Source organism: Sceloporus occidentalis, unplaced genomic scaffold, assembly GCF_023333645.1.
Source record: "Sceloporus occidentalis isolate IW3139 unplaced genomic scaffold, rSceOcc1.0.p SCAF_1, whole genome shotgun sequence".
In the NCBI taxonomy this organism is placed as follows: domain Eukaryota; kingdom Metazoa; phylum Chordata; class Lepidosauria; order Squamata; family Phrynosomatidae; genus Sceloporus; species Sceloporus occidentalis.
Window position 1 is genome coordinate 126,073,466 of NW_028316981.1, and position 25,329 is coordinate 126,098,794.

General features: G+C 40.1%; 1 protein-coding gene across 9 annotated transcripts in view; it reads left to right on the top strand.

Moving 5' to 3' along the window:
- Nucleotides 1-25,329, top strand: part of LOC149322097 (myocardin-like) — a 130,008-nt gene that overhangs the window by 95,054 nt on the left and 9,625 nt on the right. For 6 of the 9 annotated variants that reach the window (XM_089534435.1, XM_089534478.1, XM_089534443.1 and 3 more), the window contains exons 2-8: nt 3,458-3,523; nt 10,479-10,534; nt 13,853-13,928; nt 15,380-15,541; nt 17,117-17,292; nt 24,231-24,356; nt 24,856-25,112. In XM_089534435.1, the coding sequence (XP_089390561.1) occupies nt 3,458-3,523; nt 10,479-10,534; nt 13,853-13,928; nt 15,380-15,541; nt 17,117-17,292; nt 24,231-24,356; nt 24,856-25,112 (919 nt within the window). Of the gene's footprint in view, nt 1-3,457; nt 3,524-4,111; nt 4,134-10,478; nt 10,545-13,742; nt 13,824-13,852; nt 13,929-15,379; nt 15,542-17,116; nt 17,293-24,230; nt 24,357-24,855; nt 25,113-25,329 lie in introns of those variants that run through there. The other 3 variants (XM_089534488.1, XM_089534506.1, XM_089534497.1) reach the window with 3 other exon arrangements.

The following is a 25,329-nucleotide window of genomic DNA, read 5'->3' on the forward strand; positions in this document are numbered from 1 at the left end:
AGCCTGAAAAACCCACAAAAAGCTATGGATGCCGGCCATGAAAGCCTTTGACTTCACATTAAAAAATACTTTCACATAGCTGTGTTTACGGCACATACGTTCAGCAGCAAAATAAAAATTTGATTACCAATAGATATTCAAGGGATTCATTCATTGTCAAGTTTCTGTCTGATGTTCCTGGTTGCTTCTATTACAAAACGTAGTGTTTAGTCATCACCTATCTATCATATCATCCTATTTTTTGTGTTCTATACAAGACAAAAGTGTGTTCAGCCTGGACCTGTGCTTGATCATTTATAGTGCTGATTTCTGGTATATAAAAGTACTACTTGCTTGTTCCACTGGTTGATGACATATCAGCTAGCTGAAAACTTGACGGAGTGGGAGAAAGAAATCAATTAATTGCTCCCCATTTATTGTAATAAATTCCTCCTGACCTTGTCATCTCTTCTGCTGCTGCTGTTCTTTAGAAAATATACGTAAAGGGAGATTGTACAAATCAAATAATCCCTTCAACAAAAAACACCCCCCCAAACTCTACCAAATTCCTAATTTGGAAAGTTATATTGACATTCATTTTTTAAAAAATGAATAGTATCCCTTGTAGCAACACATTTATGAACAGAAATGCATTCTAAACGTCAGATAAAAATCTAGATTTCCAATTCCTGGTTTGTCATATGTGAGTCAATTCACTTGCTGGGAATGTTAGCAAGTGCGTGGTCGCAAGGTTCAAAGCAAATTCATGCTGTTGAAATTCAAGAAGGTAACTGAATTGAATGACAGCAGCAACTCATCTGAGTCTTCTTCCGTGATAGGGACCACTGCAGTAAAAGGAAAGTCTTTTTACTTATGTGCAGTGATTTTGTTTTTTCAGTGGTGTGGGAGCTTCGCATGTGGTTCCTGAGGCTGCATGAAACAGTCCACATTTGCTGAAAAGCCCAGGCCCTTTGACAACAGCCATCTCTTCTGACTCTCTCTTGCTGTCTTTCCTCCTGTGTTCTCCTGCTGAAGTGACATCACTTTTGTGCAACAAGTTCCTCGACTAGTTCTGATTAAAGCAGCACGCAAGCAAATGCTTTAATCCCTCTATAGTGCTAAGCCTGTGCAGGCATAAACAAATCATGAGAGGTTTTCAAGAGGGTATTGGTGCACCAAGGAAGCCATTTGTTTCCAAGGCTCACTTCTTAGTGATGGTTTATGGAAATGGAAGGATCCCCCCCCCCCCCCCACCATTCCTCCAAACAAGATCTGGTTCTGTTGAAAAGGGCAGAGCTTCACATTCTTCACTGGCCTGTGTGGATTTGCTTTAACATTTCTGTCATGTTAATTCTTTATCCATTTAGGGTTGTGGGTTTTTTTTCTGATCAGTTATATATTGTGGACCTAAATAAGTACAGTATATTGGAATATTAGAAAATGGCGCAACATGTTGGAGTGCATGTTGCCAACATGTTTCTGAACATTTAAGAACTTTTTTCAGAAATAAATGAATATTAAATGAAAATAACTAATATGCATTTATTTCATGTATTTTGTAACCAAATGACATATTCAAAACTTTTGTAGGGAGATACCATTGACATTAATGAAGGGCTTTATCCCAACCCTCCGTTACAAGCAGGTTTATCATACTGGATGGCCCTTTTGGTCTCTTCCAACTCTTCTATGATTCTATGAAGCCACTATATCGGAGCCAATTTGAATCCTTTCTAATGGCAGCCATAATAGTGCAGTTAGCCACAAATGTGGTTAGCAACTAAGCTCATAGACTGGATAATTTTTGTCATGAGAAAGTAGATTTCAGTACAAAAAAAGCAAGAATAGTAGCTGATGTGACAATGTTCTCCTTTTGGCCTCCAGACAAGCTTATGATGTGCCAAATATATGTGAATAGCCATTGTGAGCAGAGATGGGAAGATGGAGGGGTATTCACTGTTTTGCATTTGTCCACCTCACAGGCTGAATGGGCCAAAGGGAGTAGACTGGATTGAGGTATCAAGGATAAATTGCCTTGTTTAGAATTTGAATTGGATTTCTTGTGTAAGACAGTTCCAGGGTGACCTTGCATTTTGGGCCACAACCACGCTCTCACTGAAAGAGCACACGTTTAGGAGAATCTGTTTCATCGATAAACATGATGACCCAGCCAACAGTTCACTTGCTTCACTGTTTAAAGTTGTAGTCTTAAAACACATTTAATCCCATGCAATTTACTTCTGATTAGATATGCATAGGGTTGAACATTAAAACATATTTCTTTATTTCTAGGCTTAACTTGATCTGTCTAGCATTTCTCTCCAGTGCACTGCATTCTGGCTTGGTCTAACAGAGGAAATAGTTGCATCACAATTCCATTTATGTCTGCCTCCTGATATTAATATGTATACAGATTTTTTTTCCTTTTCTTTATCTCCCAGTTCTTGTTAAAGGTAGTAGAATGGCATATATCTGTACAAACCATGTTTTCTAGACCTGAAACAGTTTTGTTTTTGGGTTTTTTGGAATGATCTGCTGGATGGGATCCGTCCCATCACATCTCTTGACACCTTCAAAAAGGCGATAAAAGCGGATCTTCTCCGTCAGGCCTTCCCTGACTGACCCCCAAGAAGAAAATAACTGCTCCCCTTCATAAGGCTACCTTGCTCTAATTTTTATAACTTCTATTTTTTTCTTATTGTAATTAATTGTTATTGTGGATTACATGACTTGATTGTATTGTCTTATTTTTGGAAGGGAGGAAAGTTTGAAGGGATGAGATGTTTGGGGAATGTTTTTATTATTGTTTTTGTAATTTGTCATTTGAATTGCTGTTACCCGCCTCGATCCTCAAAAAGGGAGAGGCGGGATACAAATAAATATTTTATTAGTTTTATTATTATTATTACTATTATGGGGGGGCATTGGTAACTCATTTTTGAACTGTTCTTTATGAATGGAACTATTTCTAAAAAATGAGGAGATATTTCTGTCTTCACCCCTAATACCATGGGTAACCCTCATCTGTCAGAGGTGGCGGTAGCAAACAAAACAGAAGCATTTACTCTAAATGTTAGTAAGTATATCTTAGTAAGTAGTATAATTTAAATAGCTGGACATATTTTTGTAACTTTTCTGCAGCAGTGCAAAATTTTAGCAAGTAGATCCATCCATTGTGTCTCCCTGAAATGCTGTAAAGTTTTATGGTGTGCTGGTGTGTATGAGAGAGAGAAAGCGAAGAGGGTGGAGAAGGGGAAATAGTCATTTGACCAAACTTCAGGTTAATTGGCTTAATTTTAGTCAGAGAATAAGAAAACTGCATTCCAGTAATAGGGAAGATCCACAGTGTGTTATATGAGGGCAGTTCCTTTTTGCATGTGATAGAGCTCTGAAACCTTCTCTCTGAAGCAGCAAAGGCTCAGTGTTATTTGTGACAAAAGTTAAGAGTTCCCTTCCTGAAAGATGCACTCTCTCCCAGTTTTACAGTTGCGGTTGCAGCAGCGAAGAAGCCGAGAGCAGCTCACCAACCAGGGAATCATGCCACGTGAGTATTTTGCTTTCTCGCCTTATCTTTACTGCACCAGCAGGCCCAAGCAATTTCATCGGAGGGCTCTGACCCACAACCAGTAAAAGCATTGCACTTTAAGGGGTAATTTCTGAAGGACAAGGCAGGCCTCTGCAGGTGCATCACTTTAGCCAACATAGCTCTGCGGCTATGTTGTCTCCTTGCAAGAATCAACTCTTCTGTCAGGAAGAAAAAACTTATGGCTGAGATCGTTCTTCTTCCACAATCCTTATCCAGAGTGGACTGTAAAGCAGTAGCAGCAGTTATTCACTCTTTGTGAAAATAAATGGAACAGCTAGTTCAGCAATAAAGAGTGCATGGGACTTTTCTCCTCACTTATTCAGCTTGTGTCAGGTGTAGCAGATTTGCTCTCGCACGCACACAACAGCTAGGATTTTCTTGAGCTGAAAGATTCCTCAGAAAAGCCTTGAGTGTTGGGGTAGACTGTAATGTATCTTTTGCTCTGCCAAATTGTGAGGGCTGTAGGGTACTTTGCAAAATCCCTATGAGGTAGGTCATTATTATTCCAATGTTTTGCAGATGGGGAAACTGAGACTGAAAGAGATAACACCTTACCCAAGGCCACCCAGTGAGTCCATGGTCAAACTAGTATCTGAATCCAGGTCTCCCGGCCCAAGCACTCTATCTGCTGAAGCACACTGACTCTTGACTTACACACAGTGAATGCCTAAGCCTTTGGGTGCTGCATGTTGTTGTTAGCCTCTGCTATTGCTTCCCTCTTAAGCCCACTTTCTGCAAAAAAGAAAATAAAAAAAGTTCAACCTTGTTGGCATGAAATGTCTGTCGCTTCCAGAGAAAGGGTGCATGCAGTGGTTTGACATTTTCGGAGGTCATCTTAGTGTATGTAGTGCAGGTACAGCATGTGTAGCATTGCAGAGTGGATCCACATGAACTGTTTATTTAATGAGTTGCCCAAAGTTCTTGGCAGTTTTGTTCCTGTCCCATTATTGGAATGAACTGTCGTGTTCTGCAAAAATGAGGTGTCATTGGTATTTGCCAACTGTCAGGAGATGATCTGACACCCCATAAAAGTATTTGGTTTACCCCCTAAAAGGCATTTTATTTTTCAAAGAGAGGGCAGGAGGAGAAAATGACAAGGTCTATGGAAAGAAGAAGAAGCGCCTTTGTTTTAGGCCCCAGATGCAAATGAGTCTGCATCATCTCTCAAGACCTGAGCAATAGCTCTTCTTCTCACCAGTCTCAACCGTAGTTCTTTCTAAGGGTTCATCACAAAATAATAGCAATGACACTTCCTTACTTAGTTTTTTCAAAGCATATAGGAAAACAGTGAAGGAATCTGTAAAACATGTGAATATTCCTTTCTTTTATTTGAGGGGGGAGGCTTGGTCCGACTACTCAAAAATGTATGAGATTCATGACATTTATCAAGGACTTTTAAGCATTTTCTGTCTCTGTCTAGAGAAAGTCAACTTGTGAAACAGCATTGAACACATTCAAGATTACAGCCATGTCCTATGAGAAGAGATTGTCATTGCTTAGTTTTTATGCCTGTCCACTGTGTACAGGACATTCATCTATTCATTGGTATAATAATGTCCATGACAGGCAGGTTGAGATTTATATTCAGCCACATCCAGTTTGCATTCACTGTGCAGCCAATGGCTCAGGGTGTGAAATAAAGTGGCTGTGGAACTGGGTTGGAAACCATTGGGCACATCACATATAGGAAGAACAGGATATAACAGTAACAGTCCACCCTCCCTCCCTGGTCCTTTGCAAGGATGTCAGTGGTATTAGATTGTTCAGTTTTGTTTCATCTTTTCCTTCTATGTCGTTTTTTTCTCTCACTCTCTCAGTCAGTGGCAAAGACTCCTATTGGAACGTTATGACTGGAACCTGGTTGGTGCACTTTGTTTGCAGTTGCATTACACAGGGCAGGCAAGGGAAAGCACATAATAACATGCCCATCTTGAGTAGCCTGTTTCTACAATGCCTCACTTCCTTTATGGTCACTTGCATTCATGGCCTTTCTCTTCCTGCCATCTCCACCAAATAGCACCCAACAGAGTGAACCAACAGGATCGCAGCCAATGAGTTAATGGTAGTACTTGAGTTGTACTCTTTAGCCTGTTAATTGATTAGGTTAATTGGTTTAAATGTTTTGCATCAACTGAAATTGCCCCCCCCCACCTCTTTAATAATTTAGAGGCAGATATAAATAAAGATACAGATATATATCTGAGAGTCAGTGTGGTGTAGCGGTTTGACTGTTGGACTGTGACTCTGGAGACCAGGGTTCGATTCTTGGCTTGGCCATTAAAACCCACTGGGTGACCCTAGAGAAGTCACATGCTTTCTGCCTCATGGGAAAGCAATGACAAACCTCCTCTGAACAAATCTTGCCAAGAAAACCCTGTTGTGGGATTGCCATTTCCATAAGTTGGAAATGACTTGAAGACACACAACAACAACAAACAACAATAGATGCATAGTCATGATCTCACAATTATTTATAAAAGCTGCAAATAGCATGCAGCATGCTTAAAGAGTCATTTCCATCTGTATGAGAGAGAAAAGAGGATAGGTCTTCTAGACTGATGGCTACTATGAGTTGAAGTGCATTGTTGAAAACACCAGAACCTATTTGTAATGATTAGCTTTTTTCTCCCTGGCCCACAAATGTTAGCAGATTTAAGAACTAAATTAACAAAAAGTCACATTAGAGTCATCCATGTGGTATAGTGGTTTGAACATGGAGACAGTGACACTGAAGACTAGGGTGTGTGTCCCTGGTTGGCCATAGAAACCTACTGGGTGACCTTGGGTGAGTCACACACTCTCGGCCACAGAAAACCCTGCAAACCTTTGCTATAAGGTTGCCATAAGTCATAAACGACTGGAAGACATACAACAATAAACAAACCATAAGAATAGTGTATTAACCCAGCTATTTTAATAATTGGCTGACAGGCATAAGTATTCTTACTTACTTACCACCATTTAGTACACAAGCACAAAGTTTCATTTGTGTGCTGGCAAGCCATAAAACTGTTAAACCTCTCTCTTACCATGGCAAAACTCCACCTCTTCATGTCAATCTTTTACAATCAAAATGGCTACGATATATATTCCTTTTGAAATTGTAGTAAAGAATGATTAGTTTTCTGATTACATTTTTCTGTGGAAATAATAACATTTATTTGACATAAACAAGAACAGTAGAATTTATAGGCCATAGAACAAAAAAAATTGCTTGTTTTCATTACAACAGTAATTACTCCCCCCCCCCCCCACAAAACAACAGTAAAACAATAACCCTTGGGAAATGTAAATTAATGAAATATTGATAGCTGAAAGCTGAAGAACAGGCTCTCGGCATGTGAGCAGTTAGCCCATTCAGCCTTTCATTTGTAACTCTCAATTTAAACTTCCATTTTTGCCACCAGTTGTACCTAAGAAGAGCTGGCACCTTCAACCCCATGCCAAGAGGGATATTATTGTAGACAATCTTGTGCTATCTCCTTCCTTCCTTCCTTCCTTCCTTCCTTCCTTCCTTCCTTCCTTCCTTGCTAGCTGTGTGGGCCTTATGGAAATATACTAGATGTTTGTTAGGAGAACATCCTTATTAGGCCAACCAAAAGGGCACAAAGTATGTGCAAACTTTTGAAACCTCTAGATCTCTTCATCAGGCAAGATGATACAAAAGACAGATTTGGATTGAAGGAGAAAAAAACTGACCTGATGTTAAAACCACAGCATCTGCATGGTCTCAGATTTGAATTGAAATGAGAAAGATCTATAAATATTCAAATTAGACTCTACCAGGTGATGTGATCGTTTTTGGCTTTACACAGAGCAGTCCCCAGAAATCCTTATGCTCATCATCCCGTGGAATACGTGCATGGAATACACATAACTTTAGGTTTCTGTATTGTGTATGAACTGGACCGTTGATTTAGATTTTCTTTTCTTTCTTTCTCATTTCTTTATCTGGGGTTCTTTCAAAACATTTCTCTTTATCCCAGTGGCTTTGCACCAAGCTTTTGCACTGGTGCATCGGCTTCTATGGTTGCTTTTGCAACTTCTTGAGGGAGAAAGGAGTGTGTTTTTTTTATCTGTGAGATTTATCAGAATCTACTTTATACCCCATCTTGCCTTTCTCTAGTTGTCTTTTACCATCTCTTACTACTTTAGATCTTGCTATAGATACTGTCTTCCCTCATTCTGCTCTTTTTAGCCTTTTAGCATCTTCCTAAGTTGCTGCGCAGGATTTGTGTCATCTGCAAAACAAATATCTATCCTTTGTCAGGATCCAGTTAACTGCAGGAGGCAAATAATGAATTAGTTCATCCAATTGCGTCAATGCAAAATGACTCATAACTCCGACAACAAATCTGTTTAGTGAAGGGAGGTAACAATCGGCATGCGAGGACTGGAGTAGTCATCAGTTAAAAGCACTTTTTGTTGTTTTGTCTCTATTATGTACTGTTGAGGGGAAGTGTAGAAACTTACAGATGTGATACTTCAAAATGTAAATCTAGAGATTTTGAATTTCTAGATATGAAGTTTGACTATGCTCCTAGTCACATTTTGTGCAAGGAAAACTAGCAAAAATAATTTTGACACTTACAAAAAGTCCACAATCTTTATTTTTGGATCCTGGACAACTTTCATTGTATAAATAACTAGGCTACACTTCAGCTGTGAGATAAAGTTCTCAGTTTTTGTGCAGCTTTGCTGTCATGTCTTGAATGTGTGAAGTGTAGAATGAATAGCAAGATTCAGAAATGGTCCAGAAAGTGAGACCCAACTACCTCCAGTGGTGTGTGAAGGGACATCACCATGCCTCTGAAAACAGATGGGCAACTTCTCTCTTGTTGAGAAAGAGTGCTTGCAGCCATACCTTCATATATCCACTTGATATTGTCTGATCTCGGAAGTTAAGCAAGGTTGGGTCTGTTCACTCTGTATATATTAAGAGCAGTAAGAGTTTTAGAACGAAGTGTTTTTTTCCAGAAAATAACCAGTCTTAATACAGAATATAACAGGATTTGAATCTCTTCATCAGGGTTCCTTTTGTTTCTAGACTGTATATATCTGTGGAAGTTTAGGATTTTGTATGTGCATATACCTTCAGGTCACTTATTGACTGATGGCAACCTCATACATTTAACAGGGTTTTCTTAGGCAGGGAATATTCAGGGCTGGTTTTACTAGTTCTTTTTCTCTGAAATATAGCCTACAGCATCTGGTATTTGTTGGTGATCTCTCATCCAAGTACTAATCAGGGCTGATTTGGCTTAGCTTCCAAGATCCAGTAGAATCTGGTGCCTTTGGGATATTTAGGCCTTTACTTTGTTGCTGTGTGCCGTCAAGTCATTTCTGATTTATGGTGAGTCTAAGACCATTTTTTTCTGGGAATGATAGCATGTGACTTGGAAGCTATGGGTCTGAGGAAAAACGGATTTTACCGCACAGCAAAGTGTCCTCAAAATGGCCCTGTTCCATCCCCTGGTCCCAAGCCGGCCCCATTCAGTGCTGAGGAGCAACCTTTGCTTCTGTCGGAAGTCTTCCAACCGAAGCAAAGGACGCTCCTCAGCAATAAATGGGGACAGCTTGGCTCCGGGAGGCGGAATGGGGTCATTTTGAGGATACTTTGCTGTGCGGTAAAATCCACTTTTTCTGGGTTACGCGCGGTCCCAAGCAGCTTCTTCCTGTGCCCATGACAGACAAAAGAATGAGTCTGATAAGCTTCTTACTCAAGTTGATTTCCATGGCTGAGTAGGGAATCGAGCCCTAGTCTGAATGGTCATAGTCCGGCGCTCAAGCCACTACACCCTTATGGCTTCAGAGAATAAATATACCTTTGGATAGAACAAGTAGGAAAGGGCTCATTGCTTGAAGAAAGCAGAAAGTGAAGGTTGCAGGGAATAAAGAAAGAAAGGACTTGGGGGTTTGTCCTTCTTATTAACTCTGAACATGCTAACACAAATATGGCAAAAATATGACTCAGTATGAAATTTTGTTCCTCTGGACCAGAGCTTGGAAATCTTACCGTATAGGACTGTAGATCTCAGAGTCCCTTAGCCAGCAGGAATACTGGCCATGCTGGCTGAGAAATTCTGAAACCCACAAAAATAACTTTTGCAAGGTGTGCTCTGTTCATAGGTGTACCTCATTAATAACTATTGTTGCAACTAGATCATAATTGGTCATCCTGGGGTTTCTTTCGCACTACACAATTATAGCACTTAGATACCACTTTAACTGCCATGGCTGCTGTCTATGGACTCCTGGGTTTTGTAGTTTTGTTAGGTATTTAGGATTCCCAGTCACAGTGCTCTAGTAGTATACTTCAGGAGGAATGCACTAGGGAATTCTAAGTCCCTCATCAAACTGCAAATTCCAGGATTATGTAAGATGCAGTCATGGCAATTAAAATGATACTAAACTGCTATAACTCTGCAGTATGAAAGGGGCCCAAGTGGAGCTACATTATAACCATATCAGTAGGGTATGCTCCTGAGTAAATGTGTCAGGGATTAAAGTGCAAAGCCAGCAGATGCACCCATGTCATTTCTTGAGCTTCTCACAGAATGTGTTCAGATACTAGGCAGGCTGTGCTTCTCAGCTAGCCCACACACTTCTCTCTGTGTCAGCCATAATTTCTATGCTATCTCCACGTGACCCCTAATTTCCCTCTGCTTAGGTTGTCATCTGTACCTTTGCTCTGCACCCTCATCCCTCATTTGTCCTGCCACAACCTGACCTGTGTCAGAAACTGGTATTTTCTGTGGGTTTTTCCTCATTTATAACAAAGAAATTGGCTGATCGTTTGTGGCTGTTCTTGTAGAACTTTGTTATCATGGATGGGGATGGGGATGATATTTATGATGACCATGTGCCTGTTTTCTGCTGTGCTTATTGAGCTTCTGTCTGTTTCTCCTTGCAGCGCTGAAAAGCCCCTCTTCCTTTCATGAACAAAAGAAGAGCCTGGAGAGAGCAAAGGTAACCCTGGGTAGGCATCTGAGTGGGTGGCAAGAATGGCGCCACTTTGGTTTACAGTCTGTCTAAACTACTTGGGAGCTCAGGAAAACCTTGGCTAGATTCATAATCACAATGAATATAACTGATCAGTGATCATAACAACATTCATACCTGATTCATATTCATGATCCTTACATATTCAATAGTTTAGGGAATGTATAGGGATCATTAAAGTCCTCCAACCCTGAGTTGCCAGGCAGCAGTCGCTGCAAGCAACAGGGGTCTGTTCTCCTGTTGATTGAGACACAGCTGACTGATGTTTCCACCCGCTCCTGCAATAGTCAGAAGCAGGATGCTTGTCCCACTTCTTCACACAGGAGGTTGCCCATGGAAGAGACCTGAAACCTCAGTTTTCTGCATCATGATCAATAGGAGAACAGATCCTTGATGCTCTCAGCGACTGCTCCCCAGTAAGTCAGGATGGGGGGGCTGGAATGGGAGACGCTATATAGCTATACAGCTACAGTAGTTATGTAATTAAGTAGCACATGTAGAATTCAAGCCCTTGTGTGAAAATGTGATTGAAGATACTATTACAGTGGAACCTCGCCATACGCGCGCCCTCCATACGCAGCCTTGAGCATACGCGCTCAAGCCACGGCGCATGCACGGGGCGGAAGGGGCGGTGCATCCCATTCAATTGAATGGGCGCGTGCGCCCGTTGCGCCCTGCACCCGCTGCGCCGCACCGCCGCACACGAGCCCCATTGTTTACAATGGGGCTCGAGCATAAGCGGAAATCGCCATACGCAGCGGGATCCGGAACGGATGCCCCGCGTATGGTGAGGTTCCACTGTATAATCAATAGATTTTCCGTGGTTACCACATATATACAAGACAACAACGCAGTATATCTTCATGAGGTATTAAAGAAAGGAATTGGCATTTACCCTAAGAAACAGAATACACTGGAGTCAGCAGACTTTGAAAGTAGGCCCAGAGTGCAACCTTGAATGTCTGCCATACACCATACTGCTGTTTTCTACTTGTGATGCTGCAAAATGCCTTTTTGCCTTTCACCAATTCTCCTTCTCTTATTGGCTCCAGTTATCAAGCAGAGTTTAGGCATTGTTAATCAAAGCTAATGGTATAGATAAGATTAAGAGGCCATTTCCTCTCAAAAGTGGAAGAGCTGGTGATCAGACATCATTTAGAGGAACTGTAATACATTCCCAGGATTTCTTTGCTACATATTGTCCAATGAACTTCACTGAGGTCCTTAGTGAGCAAAGATATTGCCTTCTTGAGCTCCTGTTCCTCCTTTGTTTGGTACCAGTATTGCTGTGGAGACCAACTACCTTCTACTTTTAGCTTTTTAAAGTGTGTCTATGGCAAACTCCCTTATAGCACAGGAGCCCTATACAACACAACATCCATAACATGAAGCTCTAGAGCATATTTAGAAAAGATCTAACCATGCAGTACAGATAAATAAAAGTCCTCCCAGTACTTCTGTGTGATCCAATTTGTTTTCCCAGTCCACGCTGATAATTTCTACTACCTGCCAAGAAAAGAAATTATACCCCAGAGAACCTTTCCACACAAGTTTCCACCATGCATATGACAGAAAATGCTCTTGTGTTTTTTCTATTCAAAGTAGGCAAAGAGTCTCTTGTTACTGCAGATATCATGAGTCAAACTGGAAGAATCTGCCCTACATCCTATTGTTAGTCCTTATTAGAGTCGATTCAATGAATCAGGTGGATTTTCCTAAGTGTTGACTCAGCCATCCAGCAGTTGATTCAATGGATCTACTCTGATTGGGATTAACCAACAGGACATTAGCCTATGTCTGTTTCAAGCAGCCTTTTCCAGGTGATTGAGGCTAGCAGGAGTTCTCTTATATAGGAAAAAAGTATAATTATTTGGACATATGAGGTTCTTGGTTGAATACCTGGTATCACTAATTAAAAGCTGTGGCATGTAGCTGGAAGGACACTGATGAGCTGAAGACCACAAAGTCGTGGGCTTTGTGGTATCCAGATGCTCAATAACAAATGTGGACTTGTGGTCCTCCAGATGTTGAATGGAAAATCCCATGAGATTTAGCCAGCATAGCCAATGGTCAAGGGTAATGGGAGTTCTAGTCCAACAACATCTGGAGGTCTACCATTTTCCACTCTGTACATTCCCAAATGATACATGACAATTTTGCAAACTCCAAGAAATATTGGTTGGCTTGATCAGAAACTGAAATTGTAATTCTGCTATCCACCTATACTGGGAGAAAGGCCAGTATAGAAAGAAACCTGGTCCCAGTTAAAAGGGATATAGAGTTCACTTTATGCCTTATTTTCATTCACCTATCTGTTCACAGAACAACAGAAACTGGTAATGGGTTAATCTGTGACAGAGGTTTATATGTGGGCATTGATAAGAATCCTACAAAGATAGCAGAGGATGCTTATATTACATTACTTTTCATGAACATCTTGCAAAAAAAAATCAGAACTACCATAAGGAAGGATCTATAGCTCCCTGTGAAAAATTAATGTGCTTAGGAGACTTCAAGCAGTCTGAAGTAACTTTGAAGTGCTTTATATTTCAATGTTAAGGCATAGGTTAATATCTCACTGTCTATCTTCAAAGGCTTCCACTGGCTGGTTGCCTGGAAGAAAAAAGGATTATATGAGTCAAGAGCCTTAAACTGGATTCGTTCAGAGAGCAGAAGTAGAACCAAAACTGTTTTCCAAGCCTTTATTGAATGTATGAGGGGGGAAGCAACTTCAGAATATCTCCTAGCTGATTTAGTTTAATGGGCCTGATAGGAAACCTGTTTTAACATGTTTGTTCACATGTAAAATGAAACAACCAATGTAATTACTGTGACTTTAAACAAATACAATTGTTTATATGAAAAGACACTACAGGGGTGTAATTAGGTTCATTCTAGTGTGTATAACTTTGTACACAGAGCTGCGAAGTAGACTTCGTCCATAAGTATTATAATCGAAATCCAACTTGTATTGGATTTAATGCATACCCTAAACCAGTGTTTAGTGTCATGTTTCCCGCTCATAGCAATTATAAGTAATTTATATTCTAAGACTCTTGGCAAAAAAACATTCTGCTTAGCATAAATTTAGTTTTTTTCAATAGTCAAATTCTAATCAACAGACATTAAGTATCCAGATTAAAAACTATATATATTTTTCAGGCAGAGAAGAATAAATAAATTAGCATGGTTGACTGGGGTCCTACTGCATCCTCTCAAAGAAACATTTCCCCTTGTGCTCAAGCAAGCTGGTGAGGTAATGATCTTTGTTGTTATGTTCTGTAGGCTGAAGATTTTTTAAAGCACAAGATCCGGAACAGACCTGAGCACTCCGAATTGGTTGATATGCACATTTTAAAGGGTGAGACTGAATCAAGAGAGATTCTCTTACAATAGATTCCTCAGCATCATTATTAATAGATCCTTAGCACCAATGTTAATACCCTTTTGGGTGTTAATGTGGAAGCTTCTTGTACCTGCAGCAATGAAACTCTGGAAAGTATTTTTCACAGTATTTAACACAGTACCCAGATCGATACTGAAGCAAGTGATGGGTTGATCAAATTCCTAGCAATCTCCAGTACTCTTTTATCCCGGCTTCACGACAGCTGAAAAAAGCATGTCTCCTTTATTTAGATAGTGTTTTCTTGCACTCTGGGCAAGATCATGATATATGCCAACATAATTCTTGATTACATTGGCACATGCACTTTGAACATGACATGGCACGAGAAGATATGATATACTATACATCTCTGCACAACAGCATTGCCTTTGGTGCCTTCAAATACCTGTTCTTATACTCTGGACAGAGGCTGCTCCCTCTCCTCTGGGTGTGCAAGAGCAGCTGGTACATATTTGGGCATAACAGTATGCAGTGGCTGGTAGAATGGAACTGTGCCTAAGAACCCTCTGGTTGCTCTTGTGCACCAGGAAGGAAATGTGGCCTTTGCATGCAACAATGGCATAAATATAGTGGAGGAGATCTGCACTCTGGCAGCATGTGTCAAAGCACCTGGGCCCTAGATTACTTCCTAAGATCCAGTTCTACACAAAACAGTGGGCATATAAAAACAACCTACTTTACACGATTCTAGAAGGCCCCAGACCACATTTCAAGTATTTCAGATACCTGCTAGCTACTGTACTTTGTGCATAGCATTCACTCGCCTGTGATCCAATTGGAAAGCATACTGGTGCAGAAATGTTGTATATGAAGGGGGTTGTTTGAGAATCCTTGAACTGTGTTGATACGCCACTGGGAGCCCTGCATAGATTGTACTTCTGCTGCACCTGGCATGTTCTTTAAATTGAATAAGCATGAAATCAGCAGTGGAAGACGTTTGTGTATGGGTACACCATTAATCATTGCACTTTGGGGCTCATAGTGGATAACATGGGTAACCTGAGAACAGTTTTAATTGTATAGTTTGTGTGGGATGCTTTGTTTTATAATTACATCCAGGTCCACATTCTTGGAAAGGAATATACATGTATCTTCTTTGTCTAAACCAGAACTTGAATATTTTTTTCTTTTTATTTTATTTTATTTGCATTAAAACTCCCAGAACCTCCCAGCTACCTGTCTGTGTTGGCCAAGTAATTCTGAGATTGTGGTGTTAAAAGTAATGTTTTGGTAGTCCATTGAATCATTTGCTGGAATAGTGAGACAATACTTACATAAATCCCTTTGATTCACTAGGTCTGCTTTAATTGAGATTAATGTTAAGGCCACTGATTTTATATTCTGTACCTATGGAACAGCCAGGTAATTTTGTGCAAAGACTGATATTTTCTATGTTGGCTGCACAGATTCAGCTGCAGAAGAGTCCATTCAGGCTACTCAGATGAAACTGAAAAGAGCCCGTCTTGCAGACAATCTAAATGAAAAGATTGCTCTTAGACCAGGCCCCTTGGAACTGGTGGAGAAGAATATCATTCCTGTGGACTCTGCTGTGAAAGAGGCCATCAAAGGTAAAACCAGGGAAAGCACCTCACTCACTGTGAAGAGAATCCTGTCCAATGTATTGTAGGACTGGCTTGTTTTTTTTTTAATAAATAAATCTGGAAATGCCTTTGGAATAACTTTCATGAAAGAATGGAGATCTCTGTTAGAGAGCCAGCTGAATACTAGTATTCTAGCCTGGTCTATTCATTATTGAACTGTCTCCCCACCCATCCACCCCAAATCCAGCATATCTCTTTTCTAGCTGAGCAGGAAGACACTTGATCAAAGCCAGACATGGCCCTGGAAAGATTACAGTGTGTAGCAGGAATCTTCCTTCCTTCCACAATTTACCCTCCATCTTACAGTCCTTCAGGGCTCTGTGATAGAGCCTGTCTTTTCCAGCACTCTACTTATCGGCAAAAGCCAAGGGTCAAGCGCTTTTGCCTGCTAGATTGCAGGATATTGCACTGGAACACTTTCCAGAGCTCCCTGGGTATGCTGAGTGGCAGAGAAGAATCATCTGGTCTATGCCACATTGATTTGAAGAAACAAATTGGTTACATGAAGAACCTTTACTGTATTTTTCAGTTTTATGTTGCTAGGTGGGATTGAAGGCTGTGCTCCAGTGCACAGTTTACTGGAAGTTAAATGCCATTGGACTTAGTCATAGTTATTTGTGAGTAGGAATTGACAGGATTGTGTTGGATAGTTATTAGATTAAATGTGGTTTGGGAGGGGGCACTCTTCTTGAATTTCTTGGATATTATATCACCTGTGATGCTAAACTATGTTTTGCAACTGTCTTTTATTTTTAAACAAACTCAACTAAGTGTGTTCTGAGACGTGGAATACCAATTGCAGCATAACTCCAGCTAGAATAGACTCATTAGTCATAAATATGGAATCTTGGGATTTGTAGTTTTACATGTACTTTAGCCATCTCTGCCAAAGAGTGCTGGTGCCTCACAACACGACAAATCCCAGGATTCTATAGGATGGCACTGTGGCAGTTAAAGTTGTGCCAAACTGTATTATTTCTACAGTTCAGATGCACTCTTAGTCCCAGCTAGAATAGATCCATTAAGTCAGCATTTATGTAAAATCCACAGCTTCATTGGGTCCACTTCATTTGGAACTAACAACTGGATTTAGGGCCTACATTTGCCAGAGTTGTGAAATTCTGTAATAAAAGTGAAATGTGTCAAATTATGTCTGCCTAAAAGAACACTACCTCTATAGATTTTAATTTCAGGCATTAATAAATATCTCTTGCTAGGATTAGTACAATGGTCACAAATCATGTAATTTAATACCCACAGAAGAGTCATGAACAGCCTTTTTTAAAAAAAAGAAGAAAAGAAAATGTGCATAGCTACAGAAAATAAAGAATCAGAACCCAGTAGAAAACTAAACACTTCAAGTTAATAAAGTTTGACTTTTTTGCTGTGTGGTGGGTAAGAAACTATCTATCTATACTGCCATGTATATTTTGCACATTTTTACTTGTATATTTATTGGAAACCCATCTGCAACATACAAGTCTTTTGATAATCCGTTGCAGAATCTGCCTACTTTCCTCCCTTTCTTGCTTCCTTCCATAGGCACTCAGAAGGACTTCTCCAAATCCTCTGATGCCTTTGCTTTTGAAGAAGACAGCAGCAATGATGGGATGTCCCCAGAACAGGTCAGAAGTGAGGATTCCCCAGGGTCCACAGAGTCAGCAGCAGGAACCAAAATTTCAGAAGCAGCATTCCCCTCAGCGATGGGGTCAACTCAGGTAAAACAGCATTTCTGACTGCAGGCCCTCCAGGTCTCATGAGACTTTGGACCAATAAAAATTTGAATTGATAGTGGTGTTTTTTAACTTTATATTAGGAAAATGTCCTTTTTTAAACGACAGTATATTTGGACTTGCAGTAGTAGTTTGAGTGTTGGACTGTGAGTCTGGAGACCAGGATTCAGATTCCCGCTAAAACATAAAAACTCACTGGGTGACCTTGGGCAAGTCACACTCTCTTAGTCTCAGAGGATGGCTGTGGCAAACCCCTTCTGAAGAAACTTGCCAAGAAAACACTAGGGCCAAGAAAACATTAGGGTTGCTATAAGTAAAAAAATGACTTGGAGGTGGGGTATAAGCACACAGTGGAAGACAGTATTGGGGATGATGGTGACAAAAAGGTTCAGTCGCATTCAGTAGTGGTTAAAATCTGACTTTCAGTTTTAGACCTTGCTTTGAAGAGCACCTCTCAGAAATTCCTCTGCTTGAGTAGGACAGGACACAAAACTCATACTCCACAGGAATCTGTTGCCCTAAAGGGGTGCCATTGGCGCGCTCGCATGCTATGATGATGCTCCTTGTGTGTAGCGCCATTTGGGCACCAAGATGGTGCCCAGGTGGCAGAACTAGGGCTTGGAGCATGTGAATGCTCAGCCCTAGTTCGGTCCTAGTTCGCCTGTAGGCCGACACAAACTGCTGGTCTGTACAGGCTCCTAGTTGCAAGAGAAGCTTAGTGTCCTTCTCTTTGAAACAGAAATGACATGTGTATGTACAGCAGCAGGCTGGACATTGGCTTAGCAATAATATTTCCTTTTTAGTTGAGGAAAGTCAAAAACTCCTCTAAACACAAACTTTTTCTCAGTATCATAGTGACTGCCAGCTAGTGAATGCAGTACACAACTGCAGCACCTTTGCCTTCTCTCCCCTGGAGTTCAGTCTTGGGGAGAAATTGTATATTTGGATTCAGCAGAAGGAGGGAGTTTCTCCTTCTGTTCCCCTTCCCTCCTGTCTCTCTTTTGTCTCTCTCTCTCCCACTTCTCTCTCTGTGTATATGTGTGTGTGCATGCTTCTACTGAGCATCCAATACTGGACATCCAGTTCTCACCCCAAAGGAGAATATTCCTGTCCTCTAGTGGTGGAAGAAGATCCATCCATGGGTAAAAAAAATACAGTTCCCCCCCCTCATTTCTCTGTGGTCGCCGTTGCTAATGGAGGAAGTCAGCTGTAAGGTCAGCCTCTGGTGGTTACATAAAACACGGGGGTGTCCTGCTAAGGATCCCAAGCCACTGTTAACCTGAACACGACATATTCTTGGCTTGAATTGCCTTCCTCCATTCCAGCGGCTTTGTTACACAGTGTACTTGGCATGGGGCACCTCCATTTTCCAAGCACTTATGGCAGGGAGCCCAATGATCGTCCATTTGGTTTGCCTAATAACACCAGCCTGATAAATGCAATTGGTCTCAGTTATATAGAAACACTACAATGAGGAGTAGTTACCAACAGAAGATCCTGATTGATTTTGATGGAACCTAATAAGTTGGGGGCCTCCTAGATTGGTTTTACTATATTTAAAAACAACAACAAAATCCTTATGTATACCTATTGTGTATTACAGAAGAGTCAGAATTCATTGCTTGGCAGACTCCATTTAGCTATCTATTTTAAGTTCAAGGAGTGCAGTTCAGGAGTGTAGTGTCATCCATTTCTTTTACCGATCTCAGCTGCAGCCCCATCTACCTTTATCTTTATTGCAGTTGAAGGCTGCTTCTGTCAGACAATAAGTAATACATTGGTTTTAACACTTGCAATGTCAATGAATAAAGAAGAAGTAAATAGTATAGTAAAACAAAATAGTCTGTTGTGTATGGATTAAAGTGATACAAATTGGATCTAGAATTATACAGGCTTATCTCAGTTAACAAAGCCTCTGATAAAGAAGCTTCTTTTTACAAAGTCTTTTTATGCCAGCCCAGCCACCCTTTCCCCTTCATCCTCTGTCCAGCTGGAAGTTTTTTTTTGTTGTTTTTTTTTTTAGCAAATTGAGAGGATGATGAAGGGGGGCTGGCAAAAGAAATACCTATGATGCCAGGTTGCAGTGGCATGCATGCAGTAAACAATACAATAAAGCTTGAGCTGGGAAAGAATGGGATTGTAATCTGGCCAATCCGACTGTAGCAAGATAAACAACAGCTGCTTCCAGAATCCCTTACTGAGCATGAATGAACAGCAAAATAGAGAAAAGAGGAAATTAGATAAGCCTCCTTCACCAGCTCCCCCCAGAATGTTTAAAAAGCAGAGATCTATATACCATAATGGGAATGATAAGAACAGTGGAGACTGGTTGGGGGGAAAATGTGGATGCATTATGGAAAAAGCTTTCAGTTGGTCTCTTAAAAGGTTCAAAAGGTTTTTGTTAACTTATGCAAGCTTTACACAACTTGATGGTTTTATGTCATGTGTGCATAGTTAATTTTCAGTAGTTTCCTCCATTTCCAAATTTTCTGTTAAAGAAGTCATGCCCTGGAACACATATATTTCATGTACATATTTGTACATTAACTTAGAAAGAACACTCACTTTGAATTGAGAAACAACTAGTTGAATAACAACATAGGATGGGAGTGATGACAATAGCAATTTCTTCTAGGTCAACATTCTCTGAAGATGCCAACTACAGATGCTGGCGAAACATCAGGAAGAAACTCTTCTAGAACATGTCCACATAGCCCAAAAAACCCACAAAAAACAATAGCAATTTTTTAGCAGTATCAATAAAAAAATTGCTACAAAATTATATGCCATAGGAATTTAGGATTTCAGGGTTGTGGATCTGTTTGTTTGGTCTTGAAGACACTGATGAAAACATACAAATTCATTTCACAGCCAAGACAAATTTGACATTTGTAAGACAATTTTGTTTGTTTACCAAGAAGCTGTAGCTTATCTGAAGGAATTTTCAAAACAGGAGTGCATCTAGAACACCTGTCTCACCACCACCTTGTTCGAGTTTTGTAATTATATATCTGCCTCTTGCCAACTTCATATTTAATTTCTGGCAAGATAACTGCTATTGCCATGTGATGCGCTGCTACACTAGATAGTATGGCAGGGCATGAAGAACCACCAAACATAAGTGCCCTTTTTTTGTAATAGTTTTTATTCAATTTTTCAATGTGCATATAAAAAACAACATTTATCAATCATACAAAAAACACATACAAAGACGTGGTTTTTTGTGGGGTTTTGGGGCTATATGGCCATGTGCTAGAAGATTTTCTTCCTGACATTTCGCCAGCATCATGGATGCCGGCCATGAAAGCCTTCAACTTCACATACAAAGACATTGACTAAATAACTCCCTATCACTCCCACTCAAATGCTCCCACCCACATAAACTACAAACCGTCCTCATTCGCTACCTCCTTACTACCAATCTAGCTTTTGTTCTAACTTTGTTTATTTTTAGATTATCTGTAATAAAAATAATATTTACAGTTCATCTGTAATTAATCTTTCAAATTCTGAAATTACAGCCTTCATTCAAATAGTAAACTAGTCAAAATAACTTTCTAAATTTCTAAATTAAAGTACACATCATTGGGTTTTCCTTAATTAAACCTAAATCTATTTCCCAGCATAATATTTTTAGCTGTCTGAACAAGAAATTTAACTTAAGATAGATCTGTCCCCAAGGCAGCAGTATCCCCCCAACATTTCTGAAGATACACAATGATTTTATTCCAATCTTCTTTAAATGAGTTCACAGGTTCGTTTCTAATTCCTCTAGAGAGTTTGTGCATTTCCATCATGCCCAGTAGTTTAAACCTCCAGTCTTCCTTCGTAGGTATTTCTTTCACTTTCCATTTCTGAGCATACACTATTCTTGCTGCTGATAACATGTAAAATAAAATTTTACCATACTTTTTTTCAAACATAAGTGCCTTAAGGGGAAAAATATCATGTAGACCAGTCCAAGTTAAAGGTCAGTTCAAGAAAACTGGTTCTGAACTGAACTAATGTGGCCTGTTTGTATATACAGGTATGGCACTGGGGACTGGAAAGCTAATCAAGGGGAAGAATAGTGATACATCGAAGAACTACCAACTCTTCTAGTGTCCTGTCTAGCAGGATTTAGCTTACCATATCAATCAGCCCTCTTATCTTGGGAGACTGTCAGGCAGTACCAGCTCAGACCTAGATAAAACGTCACTCTTCCATGATTTGATTGTTAGTAGGCTCACTTGGCATGTATCACTGAGACCTAGATCTATGATCTGGATAATGGTGCTGTCTCCCACCTCTGTGCATAGTGCAACAGTGACATCAGGTGGAAGGGCATGGAAGGAGCAAGATTGCCCCCATCTATAAGGAGTCCATCTCCCTCACCAGAAAACAATCCACTAACATGCTCAATCTGATTTTTTAAAAAATATTTTTATTTTTTGGCATTGGACCAAAGACGAGTGTAGGGCTTCAGCTTGTTTACTCAACAACCTGCTGGACAGCAATAGTCTTGCTCAAAGTGGTTGGGAAGGAGTTGGGTTGGGTTTGATGGGTTGGAAAACATGTACTCTGAGCACATTAATATTGATGAAGAAGCAGCTTGGGGACTTCATGGCTGCCATGTCATCCAATACATGCCAGTACTTTGATTTTCAACCAACTCAGATATTGGAGTTCTGAGTTGGATATGTGTGTGTCTGATCCCACTATCATGGTACTTCATTCTTTTCTGCAGGAATGATGACTTGATTAGCATGGTTTGAGAATTACAGAAAGATTCCTAACAGCTCTTGGCGAGTTTCTCATTGACGTGGTTGATTGGTAGTCTCACTGTATAATTGTTAGATGGACACATTTACTCCCCATTATCTTCAGTGATGTCTTGCCCAGATTGCTTCCTGGTTTACCAGAGAACTAGAAGCCATTAAAACAAGCTGCACTGAAGCTAGAACACAGATGGTACAAATCAAGCAGTGAATTGAGAGCATACTACCATGTCTTGCTTAGGTTCTGTTTCTCATGCATCCTTGAGTAGCCATCTTGCACAGTTTTTCTGGGTGATGAATGGGCTGTTGAAATATGGCCCTGCTGGGATATTAACTGAACCCCTGGAGGTCTGCTGTATCATATTTGTAAGCCACTTGGTGGTAAAAATTGTTCATATTCTTTTTGAGCATGACACCATCTTTGACCCAACTCCTGAATACCACTTTGTCTGCTTTTAAGTAATTATTTTCACTTGGTGTTGTCTGAGGACATAGACAAAAATGTTTAAATTTTTTGCAACTGACCAGGTTTATATTTCATCCTTGACCAGGTCTGTATTTCATTCATATCCATTATGGCTAATGATAGTAGACTATAGTTTAGACTCTAAAACCACCTCTCAGTATTCCTTGCCTAAGAAAACCTTTTTACTTTTTATTTTTAATGCATTTTGGATGTTTAGATACTCTTTGCCTTTAATGCATTTTTGTACAGTGTATTGCACTGTTTATACACTGCTTATTTTGATGTAAGGGAATGCTTTACCATTGCATCATCAGAATATTTTAGACATTAAAACTATTTTTATGTTTTACTCTGTAAACATTTTTTTCCTAGACCTTTCTGTTTGTTATATTGTTTTGGTTTTTGGTTTAGGCTAACACTTTTTTGTCTTGATTTGTCATAATCTAGTCATTATTATTTCCTTTTGAGTCAGAATGCTGGTTAAGGTGATGGGGCATAAGTCTAGGTACTTTTCAGTGGCTTAAATTATCTGGGACTCTTTCAGTTCAGGCTTAAACCTGATTTTAAACAGCCTTGCTTGCATTAATAGATGATCTTATTTGGATGAATGCAACCTTGTTGATTCGCCTCAATCTTTTAGTAGCTTTTGATACCACTGCCAACTGCTTCTTACTGGGCTGTAAGGGGATTTGAGGAGGAGTGTTATCAATGTGCTGGTGATGCCCAGCTCTTTTTCTAATTTAAATTAGGGGAGCCTAATTTAATTGCTAAAGTGATGTCTGGACTTGGTAATAGAATGGATGAAATCTTAAGAAGTGAATTTGCGCTCCAACAAAATGACAACCCCAGTTGGTAGCTGGTTTTAAAGTCTTGAAATTAGCCATGTAGCCTGTTTTTTTTACAGGGTCACACACTTCCTTTGAAAGAGCAGATGCTTAGCTTGGGAGTACTACTAGATTCTGCATTGTGACTGGAGGACATAGACAGCATGTAGTCATGACTTGACTGGTTCACTATCTGCAACCACTCTTAGATAGTACATGGTCACCATCTCTATCCATGTTCTTGGAACTGCCTGAATAGACTATGTAGAGTGAGGCTGCCATTGAAGTCTACCTAGTAGCTTCAATTATGTGCAGAGTGCAGTTGCTAGAATATTAATGGATGCAGTCAGAGAGGCTCACATATCAGTCCTAAGGGAGACACCCTGATTTCCTATTTGTTTCTGGACTCCACTGAGGTGCCAGTACTTACTATAAATTCCGAGATGTCTTGGATCTTGTACCTAAAGGAATGCCCCTCACTATACCAGCCCACTTATGTTTGAAGATCTTGAGATTCTCAAATTATACAGCAAGAGGAAGAGCCTTCTATGTTACCGTATCTCATTTGAAGAATGCCCTCTACACAAAGGTAAAACTGGTACCAACTTTGTAATGATTTTGGTGCCAAGTCAGAACATCTGGTTGTTCTGTTGGGTTAGCTATAATTTTTTTCCAGCTTTTTATTTTTTTACATTTATTCCTTATTATTTTTTGCTTATTTATTGTTAAATACCCTGAGACCTTGGGATGAATGAAAGTTTATAAAGATCCAAATAGATAAACTAGTCTTTTATGTTGCTTGCCTATGGACAGGTTTTTAAAGAAGTGCATGCTGATGGATCATTAATTGACAATCCAATGTATTTTTGATTTCAGGGTCATTCCCGTGGCTCTGAAAGTGACACTGCTGACTCAACATCTCTTCAGAACAGCCAGCCAGAAAGTCCAAAACAACTGAATGGACAGCAGACACCTCCTATTACTATGTCCACATCTGCAAAGGTATGATCCTAACTTCTCACTGCTTTGGAAGAAAAATAAAAAAATATTTCCTGGCTAGACAATGGCAAGTATTAATCTACAACACGAAAGATATTTTTAGAAATATCTTGGGGAGAATATACACGCGTATAGGCTGTACCACATTCTATCGCACAATTTGGTCTATTTGAATCCTCAGGCAAACTTAATTCCAAATGACTTAATTTAACCAAAATGGTGAAATATCAGTTGTGAAGGGTGTAAATCTCATAAATTGACATCAATTTTTTTTCAGCCTTGTTCAGTCCATGAAATTGACATAATCACTGGTAGCTTGTGGACTAAATGAGAGTAGAATTGCTGCTCACACATATTCTCAGTCCAAGGGTCACCCATGGAGAGGATATTGATGAGAGAATATTGATGGCTTGCTTATTTATATTAAACATTTCAAATCTGCAAAAGTCAAAACCTCAAATGTGGAAGGCTGACAATACTTCATATTTACGCTATCCAATAGTCCAAATCAGCAAGTGACAGCAAGAATCGGCACAAGAAGCCCAAGGAGATGAAACCCAAGGTGAAGAAGCTGAAGTACCACCAGTACATTCCCCCAGACCAGAAAGCAGAGAAGTCTCCTCCTCCAATGGACTCAGCCTATGCCAGGCTCTTGCAGCAGCAACAGCTCTTCCTGCAGCTCCAGATCCTTAGCCAGCAACAGCAGCACCGGCACCAACAGCATTTCAACTATCCTGGGTCACATTCCACCCCGCTGAAGTGAGTTGGTAATGGAGTTGGTAAAGTGAGTTGGTACAGTCCTTTTCACCACTCTGCCACTGGAATTGTGGTAAAGCAAGGGAGGTCAGCTTCCAATTTTGGTATTGGGGGTAGAAGAATTCAACATGAGTGGCATGGAGGTGATGTTTTAAAAAGGGATGCTCTGGGCTGCTTGGGGCCTATGCATTGTTTTTGTTGTTTTTGTTGCTGTTGTGTA